Source organism: Apaloderma vittatum, unplaced genomic scaffold (genome assembly GCF_000703405.1).
Source record: "Apaloderma vittatum isolate BGI_N311 unplaced genomic scaffold, ASM70340v1 scaffold25339, whole genome shotgun sequence".
NCBI classification, from domain to species: domain Eukaryota; kingdom Metazoa; phylum Chordata; class Aves; order Trogoniformes; family Trogonidae; genus Apaloderma; species Apaloderma vittatum.
In genome coordinates this window covers 63,149-79,038 of record NW_009736260.1, presented here as the reverse complement: position 1 = coordinate 79,038, position 15,890 = coordinate 63,149, and the positions used below count along the sequence as shown (strand labels likewise).

Here is a 15,890-nt window from a genome sequence, read left to right as displayed (position 1 = left end):
CTCTTTCCTATCTTACAAGCTGAAATAAAGAATAACAATAAAAGAAAGCAAACCAAACAAAAATGCAAGCCTTTTCTTGTGAGAGACTGAGTTCCTCTATCTGCTTGAGGGATCTGATAGTGACACCTTGTGCACTCTTTTTTCAGAGCCACTATAATGTCTCTGGAGGATTTTGAGCAGCGTTTAAACCAAGCTATTGAGAGAAATGCTTTTCTGGAGAGTGAGCTGGATGAGAAAGAAAACCTTCGGGAGTCTGTTCAGCGCCTGAAAGATGAAGCTAGAGGTTAGACAGAAATTACTTGTATCTTTCCCTTTCTCCCCTCCTGGTTTGTAGCTGTTCAGTCCTCTCCACATAAATTGGAGCTTGGCTTTTAAGTTTACATCTTTTAAATCTGCTATCTGAAATGTAGATTCAAATGAGGAGGCTTCAGGACTGTTCCTTCCCACTCCTTGAACTCCTGACCTTGTTCCAGAGCAGCTCACAGATGCAAAAGTCTGTTCCAGCCTTCTCTTAATCTGTGGTGATGCTTCAGGGCCTTAGAAGGTTAAGAAAAGCCAGTCCAGCCTGTGCGTATGCTGGTCTGGCTTCATATAATCCATGAAGGTCAGCTTTAAAATCATTAACCTCATTGTTTTCTGACTGTCAGAAGTGGAGTCAATGGAACAGTGATTGGGCAGTAAAGCAGGAAGGCTGTGACCAAATTCTAGTTACCTTTGGATAGCCTAGTGCAAGTTTCTTGGTATCTATCAGAAAGGCTGGTTGAGAAGAGAGACAATGGAGCCTTCTGTTTTCAGAACTGCTCAGATTCTGTGCCCTTGAGTGGTTTCCATAAGCTACAGCCAGGCTGTGGGGCATAAGTGCTCTATCCCTTGTCTAGGTAATGGTGTGACTTCCACCTGGCCTCAGCTCAGGTTTCCTTCATTTGGAAACTAGGGTAGAAAAGGGGTACCACAGGTAGGATCTCAACCTTACAAGTAGCTTGAATGTAGCCGAAGTGTGCCAAATTGCCTCGCCTCAGTCTTGATGTGCCTCTGCTTACCAGCTTGTAACATTTGGAAAGGAGTTAATTCCCTGCCTCAAAGGGAGCCTTGTGAAAGAGTATGAAAATTAAAGCCGGTTAATAGCAACTGAACTAATACTACAGAAACATCTTGAGCCACAATCCTAGAAAAGCCTTTAGTGATTGTCCAGATTTTGAACATATGCCTGGAGTAATCTTTAGATAGATAAGCGCCTTTACTTTGCCTCCACACAGGGAACAATGTTTTGAGTAAAATATTCTAATGCATTTTTGTCTTGGTGGACAAGTACTTGAAAGGCTTGCTTTGTGTTACTTCTTTAATAGATCTACGACAGGAGCTTGCAGTGCAGCAGAAACAGGACAAACCGAAAACACCGATGCGAGCTACCGTGGAAACAGAAAGAACAGACACTGCGGTTCAAGCGTCCTTATCCGTGCCTTCAACTCCCTCCCTGCATCGAGCACCCAACATCAGCATACCCACCCATGCGACGTTTAGGAGAGGTGACTGACGAGGAACCAGCGCAGATATACTATTTGATGCTCTTGCTTTTACTATACTTTCTGACTAAAGGAGGAATGAGAAGGAAGGAGTAGAGTTGGGTGTATCAGATAAATACACTTAAATCCAGTCACTAATATTCATAGACTGGGATTCTGGGTGTTTATTCATAGGCTGTTCATTTCCATTTGACATGAACTGTCTGGTAATAATGATTTTGAGGGACAAACTGAACTGTTGGGACTGTACTGTTAGTTCCCAACTGTCCCAGAGATGTTGGGCTAGCTTAGGGGGATGATTTTTAGTAACTTCAGTGTGACCTTAAATGTCACATATTTCTTGCATTGCCTTTTCTGAGGCTAGGTGCTTTTTAGCAGAGGCTTTCTTTTTACTCAGGAACAGCAGGACATTGACAAGTCATGCTTGCTGTCTGTACTAAATTACTAGATCTCTGCTTTCAAGTCAGTAGTATCAGTTACTTATTTTTTGTGAGTGCTGGTTGTTTCAATAGTTCAAACTTCTAATAATAATTCTTCTATCATCTTACTTAAAAAGCCAGAAATTTGTGTAACTGTGTACATGTGTATGCAGAAACATGGGGAGTTGTACTGTTGCATTCTGATGGTTTGTTATAAGAGTTCTGAGCCCTAAAAAAGTTTGACTGTGAGCTTCAGTATGCTTAACCTAAAATTATGTGTTTTATGTGGAGGAATTAATGTTTCTATAAAAGAGAGATTTATAGCAAAATGAGAGGTGATGGTCCTCTCTGAGGACACATCCCTCTAGTCCCACTGCAGCAACAGAGATGCAGAGTAGGCTGGCAGAACAGGCTTCTAGAAATCCAAACCACAGCATGTCTAGAGAGTTTAGCTTGAACAGTGTAACTTGAGCTGCCTCAGCATGACAGTGCTTCATATTCCTAATGGATATGAAAGATCTGGCAGTGAGACACAAAAAGTTGAGGATATTGGTTTCCTCTGCTCTGTATGTCAGGCCATTTTCTGATTTACAATGTCAAAGCTTTTTTTTTTTTTTTTTAAATATGAGTACTCTATCCTTCTTTAACCTGCCCTGCAGGTCTTGAGGACAGTTACAGTGCAACCCCTCTCACGCCTGCTGCAAGAATATCTGCACTTAATATCGTGGGAGACTTGCTGCGGAAAGTGGGGGTGAGTGATTACGTGCTAGCCAATGCCCTTGGAAAGGAAGAGCTCTCTGAAACTGCAGCCAGCACTCCTGGTGTTACTGCTCAGGGGAGACTCGAAAGAGTTAGAGTGTCCTGCCTCCAGGTTAGCTAAGTGTGGCCTTGAAATTTGGTCTTGGCTTTATACACTTCTGACCAACCCCCAAATAAAGATGAGCCCTGCTCTGCTTTTCTGAGGTCTTATCCACATGAGGATAAGATCTTCCTCTACAAATTTCTGAAAGTGCGTGTGTGGAAAGAATATATTGACGCGAGTCAGTTCAGGAAGGATCTGCTCCCATGAGAGGCAGAAAAGAAAGCAGGCTTGCTGTTCAGAGGTGTTCTCATGAAGTTTGTGTTAAGAGTCCAGTAGTCTTGAGCAAAGCCTATTGTCATCTTAAGCTGGAGTTTGACATTTAAGGTGATGCTAATGCTGGAAAAGTTATCCTATGACTTTGTGTTTTCTCCCTTATGCCCAGTGCCATGTTGGCACAAGCATTTGTGACTTTTTGGCAGAACTGATACAGCTGAAGAGTAACATGGCAACAAAGGTGGAGTGACCTAGGATTAGGAGCGTGCAGTGGAGAATTGGGTATCTGTGGCTCAGTTCCCTCAAGTGTACCACTTAGTACATACAATCTGCTGTGTGTCTAGGGGAGCAGATAGTTCAAATGAACATGTAGTAGTCTATAAAGTGATGCCCGTGAGAAAGATGTCAAAAGTCGCCCTGAGGAAGCTAAAGATTTTGTGTTCCTGCTGGTGAACAGCATCAACTCTTTAACTTCCTCTACAGAACCAGAGATTCAGCTTTAGAGAGATGATGGGCTTCATTCCTTCAAAAATTCAGAATCCACGTGGTACTTAGGTCTATCAGCTTCCTCTACTAGACAACTCTTTCTAAAAGAAAGAACAACAGAAACAATCCCAAACTAAACAATCTTAATGCTGTTTTGATGTGCTGTGATGCTGTCTTGAGAAAAAGGGTGGTAGCTGGCACTTAAACTCCTCTGTGTTTACATTAGGCTTTGGAGTCCAAACTTGCATCTTGCCGAAACTTTGTGTATGACCAGTCTCCAAACAGAACCACGGTGTCCATGTACATGAACAGAGATGTCCTTGAAACACGCCTGACTCCTCACCAGCCTCTGAGTGATACAGGGTGAGTGCTGCTCTGCTGTTGTGTCTTAGTGAGAACTGTTAGTGTTAGAACTTAGTGACTAGTACTGTTTTGTTTAGTATTAAATATTTGTTTGGGTAGAGATAGAGTTGTTTTCAAAAGATACCATATCTAGTTATTCAGGATTACAATTTGAATGTTTCAGATCAGTTCAAAATCTGAAATTACTAGCTGCTGAAATTGGAAGATTAACTGGAATCGAGTTTTGAAAACAAAAAATTCGAAACAGAGTTTAAATGGGACAAAGTAAAACAGAGGAGATCTTGCTCATTGGCTCAATTTATTTTATGCTTTGTGCTCTTCTACAAGTGATGTCTCAGGAACATTATGGCATGTGGGGACTTCCCGTATCATGGTGAAGATTCTCACTTATGGGAGAACTGGAAAAAAGGCGGGTAGTGGATTCATGCAATCAGAATGCTTTAGAGTTGCTGAGATGTGTTTCCAAGGAGAAGCTGACAGGATGCTACCTGACTCAACTTACAAATTTGTCTGATTGCTTGTACTGTGGTTTCTTTTTGTTTTGTTTTGTTGTTTTTTTTTTAAACAAATGAAGAAAAATCAGCAAGGTTATTACAAATTTCAGTTCAGTGTCTGCTTAAACCCAGCCAATCCTGTACTGCACATTCTCTGTAAATTAGTGCCTATAGCACAGTTTGTTCCAGACTTAATTGTTCAGCTAGACCCTTGTGCTGGGAATACTGGTTTGTCCTGTTACCCAGTGCCCGAAGTTGTTGTGTGGAAGGAGTGCTCCACATTGTACTTGTTATCCCAGCCTGGGGAGAAACCTACAAGGAAGCCTCAAGGGCTATGCATTTACATATTCGTGCGGCTGCTTATACATCTACTCCTGTAATGCTGGAACTGAAATTCCAATGCCTGTAAAAGATAGCTTCTTACTACTCAGAGGGAAATGGAGCCCTGTGTTACAGTGGAAACTCAGCCCAGTTAAGTAACGGGCTCACTTAATGCTCAGAGTGACATTCTTTCATCTCTTGATTTTTCAAGCTGTGTGCTCCGGGAGTGACCAGTTACTCTGAATATGGTAATGCTGAGCAAGAAGCGCACTAACTTCTATTTTGTATTTGCAGGTTAGTCAAACGCCTGGAGTTTGGAACACGACCTTCAAATATTCAGGGACCAATGAGCCATCCCTCACAAAGTGTTGTCAAGATGCTGCTGTGAAAAGCCTGGCTGGCTTTGGAAAGGAAACAAGAGAAATAAAAACTTTAGTTTTAAAGAGACTATCAATAAGCAATCTGGCAGCAGTCTCAGGGTAGGTGAGAACGGAACAAGGATCTGCAACTGGCAATGGCCTCCTGTGGCCTTGTCCAGTGTGACCTCTCGGCTGAGTTTGATGGACAGGCTGATAAAGCAACGCTGCCCAGCAATGCAGGACTTAAAATTGCTTCCTACATCAGTTGCTCTAGAGAGCTCCTCGAAAGGAGTTTCTTTTGATACTGCCAGTTAAAGCCATTGTCCCTTGTGCCTACAACAGAGACAGTATTTCCTTGCAGCTCCCCAGACTTGGGCTTTTGGTGTTAATACAGCACCATGGCTTAAATTCTGGTTGTGCTGACTGTCATGGGTGTTGTGTGCTGCAGTCTTTATATGGAGAAAGGTGTATATCTGCGGGGAAGCTGCTCAGCTCCTTGGCTGGTTTGCTAGTCGGAGTATTGGTACACAAAAACCTGCCTCTATAGTGGTAAGATGGTTTTGTAAGCGATGATCTGCCATAAGAGCTAGGGCATGGTTAAAGGTGAGGAATGCGTAATGCTTAGAGTACTTGAGAGATCCCAGAGCCAGTAGCAAGGTTAGAGACTTTGGACTAGCTTAGCATATAGACGTCTTTTTTTTTCATATTGTGGCCCATAAAGCCTGGCTGTTGTAGGAAGCAAGAAACCTGATTAATTTACTATATCTAACATTTTAATAAGTGGCTTTTACTGCTTTCCAAAACTCCCTTTATTAATGCACCTTGGGTATTAGTGTTTTATTTTTTCTTGTTGTATTTTTTCTGTTAGAACGTATGCTTTCAGCTGTTACTAATTTAGAAATGCTTTTTGAACCTCAAAGTCCTTTTTGTTAGCCAATTGTATATGAGTAGAGAATTATTTTTTTTTGTCTCACCATAGACTATTACTGCGTTTTTGTTTGTTTTTTTTAAATGGAGTATGTTCACTCACAGTATTAGTGTACATTATGGAAACCTGTACTTGCAAAAATAATCATTACTAAACAGTTTTTATGTTTGGGGTTTTTTTTGCAGGGGGTGGGGAGAGCTTACTCAACAAAAGAATGCGTAAATGGGTTTGTTGGTTTTTTTTAAAAGAAAATTCTGTGACAGCAGCCACTAATACATTTGTTCCTTTGGAATAGGATCGTTCCCATTATTCAGGCCATCTACAAAGTTGGCTTAGCTGGGAAGCAGAATAAAGCTTATTTAAAATGTTATTTGTTGATTCATTTTGAGTTATTTTGCAAGTTGTCACTGTGGTTTATGCACAGATATTTACTACCAGTTTCTCATCTGTTTCTGATCAATGAAGCTGAAAGACATTGTTTTGCTGAATCATATGCAAAGATTTTCCTACATCTCTTACTTCTTGTGGTTTTCTACTTTAGGGAATATAAATGTTGCCATAGCTAAAGATGTCTCTGGGATTTATGGTGCTTAGTACTGGCATTGCTCTTGTCTTAAGATCCTGAACTCTGTTTTAACAAGACTTTTGTCTTCTCTCACGTGGGAACTTGACACTCATCTCTTACCCATGAGGAGTAGGTGCATGTGGGCTACTTAGTTGTGCTGATACATGGGTTAGGGTTCAGTGGGCTGTGTAGCCTGGAGGGATCAGTCAAGACAAGTGTATTTTCTGTTTCTTGCCAGAATTGGCCTACTTGGTGGGCAAGTTGGCCCTCAGTCAGATGGATATGTAGCACTGAGGTAAGTCAAAGTTGGAAAATTGTATTTTATGGATGTAATATCAATGTGACTTCAAATATAATCAGACAAACTAAGGTTGGATATGCTACTGAGAGTTGTCAAGATAATTTAGTCCAGAACAGTCACCTGTAATGGTGCAGAGAGGAACTTTTATTTTCTGAGAGGAACTTTAGTTCAGCCACTGTCGAAGGGTACTTTCTGTGGTGTTGCTGAAGAAATTTTGACACCTTGTTTTGTCACAGGTTTGCAGAACAGGGGCTGGAGCCCGAGTTTCTCAAGTGATTGGGCAGTACCCTAGCTATTGAACCAAGCTCTACTATTATGCATGTGAATTTTCTAGATTAATTCCTTTTAGAAGCTCCGTGCTCAGTTTGCTGGTTTTGCTCCAAGCATTGGTGCTCAAGACCTTTCTATATAAAGTCTGACTTCCTTGGTCTCCTTGCTTCCAGACATGCAGACTCACAAGCTGCATGTTCAACAGCCAAACAGCCAGCTCTTGAGCATGTTTCCAGAGCGGGGCTGCCTGGCCGAGCAAGCAGTGAGAAGGGCTTACCTGATAGTTCCTCTGCAGCTTGTCGTCCTAATTGCTCTGAATGGATTCTTACTTAAACTCTTCCTTTGCTCTTTCATGAGCAGAAAGAATTCCATGGGCTCTAATTCTGCTGGCTGAGTGGTGCCTAGTCTAAATCTCCAGTTCATGATCTCTGTGCCTTCTGGAAAAATGCTGTGATTTAGAAGATAATGGCATTAGCTGTCAAGGTGGATGGTTTTTTGCATGACTTGCTCTCCTTATAGTCACCCTGCTTAAGGTTCACTTGCTGCAGTCTAAGACATCTAGTAAGCACTTGAACTTGATTTAGAGCAATTTTACACCTGGCCTTGCGGTGCGTGGTGCTCTGCTGCCCCAGTGTGACCACAAAGCTAACTGCTCTTTGAGAGTAGAGCTGCATGGATTTGTGGTAGGTCCTGGTAGTTCCTAGGAGTGGGCTGTAGTTCTATTGGACTGCTCCAAAAATAATGTAACTGTGTGCTGCTCTCTTTATGTAGAATAGCTTGGCTTGGATCACTGCATTCAGTGTGGGCTGCTGTTTTTAATTGTTTTCAGCCTGCTTTAGAGGCTTTATTTGGAAATATCCCTACACATACAAGCTTGAAGGGTGGGTTCAGTTGTTCAAAGGAGACTTCTAGGGCCCTGCCTGCTTTCTAGCTGCTACATAAGATACTGCAAGTCTCCTGCAAGTTCTGTGTCATCTCTGTCAGTCCGTGGATACATCCTGGGGCGCCTCAGTTCACACTGTGTGTCCATGAGGTAATCAAACCTGTCTCAAGTACTTCATGTCGTTTTATGTTCAGCTCAGCGTACGTGGTTTGGTTTGGGTTTTTTGTCCTTCAAAAGCAGTTGCTTAGGAGAAGATCAGGGTTCTGTTCTCATGATTATAGATGACCTTTTCTAAAAGATGAGTTCTAAAGAAGCGCCACTGCAACCCCCCTTCCCTTTGAGCATACTGTATTGCACTCAAGTGACACCTGTGCACAAGAAGAATGGAGTAGTTTTTATAGCCTTTTATTAGTGAGTAAGCACATCCATGGTGCATATACAACTGTAACAGTTGAACTAGTTTGAACAAATGATATTTTACTTTTCAATAAGTGATTAAGAAGGCACTTCCACCTTGTGAATGGTGCATCAGGGGTGTAGTAACCAGGAAAAAACCCTATATTAGTCGAATACTCAAGACAAAATGAAAGTTTAAGAGATTAACTGACCAATACTCTTTTTTTTTTTTTTTTTCCCCCCTGCAACAGTCTCACAAATCCTGTGTGAACTATAGTTCACTGGGATTTAAATCATCTGAGCTACTAGAACTCACTTTCTGGAAGATTCTCAAAGTGAATTACTCTGAATGTTAAAAACTCCCCACCTTTTCAAATACACTTCATGGTAAAATAAGTTTTGGAATACTTTTAAGGTCAATCTATACATTGGAGACAAGGCAGTTGTGCTTTTATCATTGTCAGAGGAGTGGGTGTATGTGACCTTGACAATAAAAGTAGACTTATACAGTGCTAAATATCGTCCTCCCTCCCCTCGCTGCAGTGCAATTTTTAAGCGTGTTTATTCACTGGCTTTTGTTCCATTGAAATCTCCATCTCTTGCATCCATTTCTTCATCACCTCCCTCTGTGGCATTCTCAATTATTCTTCTGCCTCCAGATCTGCGGGGTGGGGCAAAAGATGCTGGCTCGTTACCCCTCCTGCAGTAAGAGAAAAGAAATAAAGATCAGGTGTTAGGTCATTTGCAGGCCTCACGAGTAAGCAGAGAGTTTTGTAACGGTACCTGTGGGGCTGATGTTTTATAGTGCAGTGGGCCTGTAATAAACCCTTCTCTTCTGTAGTGTATGAGAGTAATTTGTGGAGAGGTTGCACCTCCCAGTTGCTTTGAACCCTGGTGGGACTCCTGTTCGCGTGCTTAAAGTTGTCCTTTAAATAGTCTTATTCCCCCCCCACCCCCCCTCTTCCCTTAATTTCAGTGTTTTCCCCTATGGGGACTGCAACTGGTTGTGCTTGGAAGGAATGGGAAAGGGGGCTGCTTGTACCCACAGCAGCAGGGAACTGTCCCGTCCCTTGGAAGAGCAAGGAGAGAGAGAGAGATTGTGCTGAATTTCTGACCTGCAGTCTGAATAAGTGCACCGCCTGCTGAAGGCCCATGAGACCTGGGACTGGAGCAGTGCTGCGGGCGTCCATACGTGTTTCTGAGGCCACAGACCCTCTCTGCAAAGGCTACGCGGGTCAGAGCACCACCGGTGCTTTGATGTGTCTACCAGCCTGGGTTGTCAGTAGCTCCAATGTCTTTCCAATGGAGAGTGGAAGTCCTTGCTGCTTTGGAGCTGTGTTGTGCATCGGGTGCTGACACTTAACAGCGGAAGTGTCTTGCAGAAAAGCTTACAGAAAATGCATTTCCCCATCATACTCCTTTTTCTTCTCCCATCTCCCTCCCATCCCCATTTATTTCATAGTCACAGCCCAAGGTGGGGACTTTTTGGTCTTTTGATTAATTTTTTGGGGAGGTGTGAGCAAGTGAGACAGAAGATGAGTTTGTCTCCTCTCGGCCTCCATTGCTGCTGTGCTACAAAACACTTAAGTTTTGTAACATGGCCTCTCACTTGCCCCTCATTAAGCAAACCTTTGTAAAGGCTTGAGACCACAAACATAAGCAATAAAATAAATTAATGATCACTGAATGTTGTGCCAAAATTACTAATTTGGTGTTAAATATGTCTGTACTCTTTGGTACAGCAATCATGCATAAATATTTAAAGGCTTGTCTTGTCCTTGCAAAAGACTAAGCCGGTGTTGCCCTTTCTGAAGCAGCTATTTAAGTCCAAAGTCTAGTCTTCCATACAAGGGAATAGGTGGGAACGTGATTGGAGTAACTTATTTCAGAGGCAGGAATCTGTGTTGCCAAGGTGGAAATGTGATGTGTAGTCTGTTTTTCCACAGTTCTGGTCTTAAACTTTAGTGTGAGCAAGCAATTAGCTGGATAGTAAAATTTCATTTAAGATCTGCTGTTAGTTAACCTTAGTTGTTCTGGTGCCTACAGCATGTATTGAACTCAAGGCACGTGCTTGACAGAGTCTAACAGCAGTGTCTACTATTGTATGATAGCAGATATTTGTTATTACTGTTTAACAAGAAGGTTCTTGATAGGCCAGTAAATTTGCTAATTCTTGTCAGTAAAGGAAGAGCTCTTTCGTCCCTTGGACTCCTGCTGTCTGGACTCAATTACTCACAAATGGTTTGTAAGATAACTCTTAATGTTGCAGTAATTCACTGAAGTGCTGCACGAGCACGTGGGGCCGATGGGGAGTAACAGCAAGAGTCTAACCCAATTGTGCAGTACAGTTCTGGGTACAAAGAGGTGAACTTCCTATCACACCCTAACCTCTTACTGACATAAACTGTTGTAGTGTGCGTAAACTTAATACTTCTCTAAGCTGGTATTGGCTATACACTTTTTGTTTATATCTGTTCCTCTTAAACAGATTTATGAGTTTGATAATATTCATATGGTCATTTGCTTTAGTGCCTTTAGAAAAATGCATATAGTTGAGACAAGCCTTTAGCATGAGTGTTTGCTTAGCATCTCTGTGTTTAATCTACCTTTGAGCAAGTGCTACTGGAGTAGTGCTTGATAGCAGTCTGACTGAAGATACTATGCTGACTAGCAGGCACACGCAAGGACAGGACATCTTTAAATATTTGTGTATTCATAGCAAAATCCAGTGTATGTAGAATAGAAGATATACAAATATTACAAGGCAGTAGCTCTGATTATTTTTTTTTTTTGCAACAGAAGATAATATTCCTGTTTCCAGAGAATGTGATAAGGTATAATGCTGTGCTAGGTTACAGTGTCAACATTAATTCCTGTGTCTGTGCCGTACGTTTTAATAACAGTGGACAAGCAATGTAATGGCTGCAGAATAACTGTAAAAAGCCTAAGTCATAGTTATTTGTAAGCAGTACAGGCACAGAGCGCTATGTAATGCAAGGCAAGACTTTCTCTTTTTGTCTGTGCTTGTGTGGTGTAAGTGTGATAAATCACATGCAAGTAAGATCTTCCCAAATCTCAGGTGAGTTAGATAGGACCTTACCTTAGGGTCAGCATTGCCAAGTGTGTAAGAAATACTGTGAAAGTCTAATGACATGCTGTGACACTTCATGTTCATTAGTCCTTGAAATCGATTTTACTCATCAGTGGTGTGTTTGATTTTGAAAAATTTTGATCTTTGTGGCTATGCACAAAGATGAGGTGCAAAAAGGACAATTTTCATGCAGAAAAAGTCAGAGTACTTCATTAGGTACTCTCTTGGTAGAGCTGTGAGAATGCAATGTTGGTAAATCTACATCAATACATAACCTACTGGTAAGAAAGATGTATTGCTGATGAACAGCTCATAGTAGCTAAATTATTGTAATATTTGTCTCTTTTGATAAACCAATTAATGCCAAGATATCCAAGCCTTCACAGTTTGCAGAAACCTCACGTAATTTTTACTTGGGCCAAAGAAAATGGAAATTTGTGCAACACAAGCTAGCTGCAAAGTTGAAGGCATGGTACCTGCTTAGTCATGCGAAGGTTCCTGTGTCCCTCTGAAACAGAGATAAAGAGTCCCGGGCAGTTACACTAAGCACATGGTCATGATTAGAGGTAGGTAGGTTACTTTTAAATAATTAAACAAAGTACATTACAGCCAATTATATTACATTTAGATAAAACAAAAATGAATCTTATGCGATTCTATGTAAAAAAAGGCTGGACACAGCCACTCTGTTGTAAAGCAGCCAGGAGTATGCACCACCTAAGATGATGCTAGTTGACAAGGCTACCACATCCCTAACTCTTACTTTGAAGTAAATTCACATCTGAAAGTTCATGCAAGTTACTGATAAAGAGGCTAGCAAGCTGCATCAAGAGCACAACTAGGCAGGTGCTTTACTTTCATCTGAAATGCTGTTGGGTTTAGGTAGAAAACAAGGTTTTATGGTGTGTTGATGTGTGCAGAGCAATTTCCTTGTAATTCAAATCAGCCTCTTTATTTCAGTGATTTGGTGTTTTCAAACCCACTGAGTGCACGGGAGAGACCTCAGGTATGTAGCTGACTGGTCACTTTATCTTGTTCACAGTCAGTTTTAATGAGAAAATGCAAAGGGACATTTTGATTTTCTCCTTGGCCTGAATACACCGAATCCCTTTGTGGTGAAGGCCAAAGAGACCTTTGGATGCGTCATATCAGTGCTTTGCCTTGTGCAGCCTGTGATGTTGTCCCAGACTGTTTACAGTCGTCGTGAGCTGTGCATGTGTGAAAAGCACAAGCGGTTCTACACTTTTGTGACTGCTTCTGTACAAGTAGATACAGCCATTGTATAAGGGGTGTTTTCAAAAGCAGCCAAGCCTAACTCTGTTCCTGTTTAAGCCAACAGGAGTTTCGATTAGAAAGAAAGTAAGGCCTGTGCCATGTTAGCACAGTTGTTCACAGATGAAATCCTGAGACTGCTGCAGTCTATGAAATGTGCTTTACCTTCTGACGTGGCCTTTAGTTGTATCTGCCGAGCTAATACAAGGGGTAACTTTGCAGCATTATCAGTGCCTGTTCTTTCTGGTTTTTTCTTTTTCTCCAGTTTATTCTATTTCAAGGCTGTCAATATGTGGGAACAGCTATCCCAAGCAAGGGTACTCTACCTGAGCTTGCTCTTCAGTGCTGCAACCTCACGGCCCAGAGCTTCGTTACTCTCAGTTGCTTCATCCAGCTCTCTCTGCAGCTTCCTGCGGTTTGCGTTGATACGCTGAGATTCTTCCTCAGCCTCCTCCAGCTGCCTTTTCAGTTGCTTGAGTCGTGTGTTGCCCTTTTCAGCCTAAAGAAAAATTATAGAGTAATGCTTTAATTCAAAACTGATCTAATAGTTTTACATTCCTCATTTTAATTTCATACCTCCCTTTAGAGTTGTACTGAAACGTGGCCCGAATGAAAGGCAGAAGTTCAAAATTTAAAAAATACATGAAAATAAGTTTGCTTTGTGCAAGTTCATTTTGCTGATAGTACATTCAGATACTACCTTGCTTGGTTTGTTTGGGTTTGTTTTTTTTTTTTTGCTGTAGAGTCCTACTTCTGCTTTTCTGGCTTGTAGCATGGTGTGCATTAGGTAAAGCTAAAATTTTAAAACGTGTTCATCATCTTCATTCACATACCAATAAGGACCTTATTCACAGTCCTGTCTGACTGCACAGTACTAGACTATTGCAGCCGGCTGATTGACAAGGACTAGTGCACTTGACTCAGTATGGACGAATTCTTTGTCCCATCCTTGAGGGGGCCGGTTAGCTCAGTGGTTTGAGCACGGTGCTGGCAGCAAGGATCAACACTGAGGTCGCGGGTTCGATTCCCGCTCGGTCTTCATGTGTTGCGAGGTCTAGTCGAGAGGTGGCATCCCTGATCTCTAAGGTCCCGTCCAGCCTATGCCATTCTATGAACTTCTATGAACTTTTAGCAAGGGGTTGTATGGCTCTCCCAGCATAGAATCCAAACAGGCAGTTTGCTTTCCAGAGGGATATTTTTTTGAGGGAGAACATGGAATCTTCCTTTCTTAGGGTAAAACCTGAAAACCCCTTTGCCTCAGACTGAAACCCTCATGACAGTCTCATACCTGATCTTTGTACTGTTCTGCTTGTTTTCTCTCGTCCTCCACCTGCAGCAATGCGTCCTTCAGCTTCTTGTCCTTCTGGCGCAACGTCTTGGCTGCAGCCTGCTTCTCTCTGCAAATGACAGTGCAATGCTTGATGATGGACTGTAGACATCACCAGCCTCAGGCATGTTGCTCAGGAAACTGGTACCAAGGACCCACATATTAAAGGCCTTGCTGAATTTAGTAGATTAATTCTGAGTGAAACTTAAAGGTCATGTTCTTCTGGTCAAAACAAATATGTGTGTTTGCTGCTGTATGCTAGAGGTGCTCTGACAGATCTATTCTAAAACACAACGTGATTTCCTTAAGAAATAGTCCTGCAAATGGCTCAGTGTGTTACAGCAACTAATCTGGGAGGATCACAGGGCAGTTCCTTTAAAAGGTTACTTGAAAAAGCAGATCCTTGCCTTTGTAGAACTTTTCACCAATTAAATGGTTCTTAACCACAACCTGTAACAACTCAAGTTACTGACCATATGTGTAAGAGATGTTAAGTAAGGGAGAGACTTTACCAAGCCTTAAAGGCACTGAGAGCCCTATGATACAAATCCCATATGCCTTTGTTTATTTTCTGTCTCATTAACTGGAACAATGAACAGCTGTGCCCTCTGGGAGACCAATACCTGGCTTCCTGTTCCAATTGCTCTTCAAGAGAAGCAATTTTGGCCTCCAGAGCAGCAATTGTAGCTTTGAATTTGGACTTCACTGCTCCCTCCATCTCCTGCAGCTTGCTCTTCAGCTCCTTGTTCTGCCTCTCTAGTTGCTGACGAGCATTTTCATTCTTCTGTGCAGTTGAGCGCTCTGTTGCCAGCTCATTGTTCAGCTGCTCTGCCTACAAGGGTGAGAACGCATACTGTCAAGTGTTGCATGCTTTCCAAGAAATTATAGGTGGCAATTCCGCAAATACTTATTCAGAACCACAAATAGCTTATGCTGGAATACAAACAGCAAGTGACATGTGTTGAAATGATCTCTACCTGCTGTACTGCTTTCCTCATGCGATCACCCATTGCCTCTATGTTGCTTTGTTCCTCTTCTAGCTCTTCCTCGAGTTGGGCAATTCTTGCCTCCAGGCGCCGTTTCTCATCCTGAAGGCTTGCCCTGTAAGTTTAAATAAGTGTGTAGTTATGACTCTGACCAATTTGAATGTGTCTGAAACTTAGGAACTACCAATAATTCATAAAGAAAAGAGAAAGATATTTCAACAAAACTAGTCCTTTGTGTGCATATTGTTTTCAAGATCAGATAAAGAGGAACACGTCTTCTCTTGGCAGCCATGTGATGTTCAGCAGCCTGTTTCCAGCCTTGTGAGTAATCCAGTCTATTCCTACCTTCCAGAAGTAGCACTAGCAAGTTCTTCTGCCATCTCTTCTTTCTCCAGATCTGCTTGTTTGCGAGCTCTCTCTGCAGCAGCCAGATCCTAGGAGAAAAGGAAAAAGCAGCATAGTAAAGAAGTGAGCAAATAAATGCTCAAACAGTTATAGCATGTTACATAGGACTGTAAACTTTCTAAAACTGGTATAAAATTGGTTGTCTTGTTAACGGAATAAATTCTATTCATATAAATCCTAGGGAAGTACAATGAAATACACTTTATCCAGCCTCTTGGCTGTTTTTTATTTTATTGGTTTTAGTCACCAGATTGACATTTAATACATATAGGAATTAATAGCACTAACAAGACGTCAGAAATTTTATAGCTATTGAAAACAATTTGTATTGGATCATACAATTCATTTCCTTTTAAGACTGGTGAATTGTGCCTTCCTCTAAGATGAATTTTTTTCCAGCTTAATCTGCCTATGCTCAGATGTAGA

The 15,890-nt window shown here is 41.7% G+C and overlaps 2 protein-coding genes across 4 annotated transcripts in view; one reads left to right on the top strand and one right to left on the bottom strand.

The window, feature by feature from the left end:
• NDE1 (nudE neurodevelopment protein 1) overlaps positions 1-5,073 on the top strand; it is a 10,554-nt gene extending 5,481 nt beyond the window's left edge. Inside the window, exons 4-8 of the mRNA XM_009876915.1 lie at positions 147-283; positions 1,347-1,526; positions 2,602-2,693; positions 3,730-3,866; positions 4,976-5,073. Coding sequence (XP_009875217.1) covers positions 147-283; positions 1,347-1,526; positions 2,602-2,693; positions 3,730-3,866; positions 4,976-5,069 — 640 coding nt within the window. The 3' untranslated portion in view covers positions 5,070-5,073. The remainder of the gene's footprint in view (positions 1-146; positions 284-1,346; positions 1,527-2,601; positions 2,694-3,729; positions 3,867-4,975) is intronic.
• A 3,304-nt stretch (positions 5,074-8,377) lies between these two features.
• The window catches only part of MYH11 (myosin, heavy chain 11, smooth muscle), a 53,047-nt gene continuing 45,534 nt past the window's right edge, over positions 8,378-15,890 (bottom strand). For 2 of the 3 annotated variants that reach the window (XM_009876912.1, XM_009876913.1), the window contains 6 exons: positions 15,405-15,493; positions 15,051-15,174; positions 14,697-14,905; positions 14,035-14,143; positions 13,073-13,245; positions 8,378-9,083 (listed from right to left, as the gene is read on the bottom strand). In XM_009876912.1, the coding sequence (XP_009875214.1) occupies positions 8,945-9,083; positions 13,073-13,245; positions 14,035-14,143; positions 14,697-14,905; positions 15,051-15,174; positions 15,405-15,493 (843 nt within the window). In that variant the 3' untranslated portion in view covers positions 8,378-8,944. Of the gene's footprint in view, positions 9,084-13,068; positions 13,246-14,034; positions 14,144-14,696; positions 14,906-15,029; positions 15,175-15,404; positions 15,494-15,890 lie in introns of those variants that run through there. The other variant, XM_009876914.1, reaches the window with a different exon arrangement.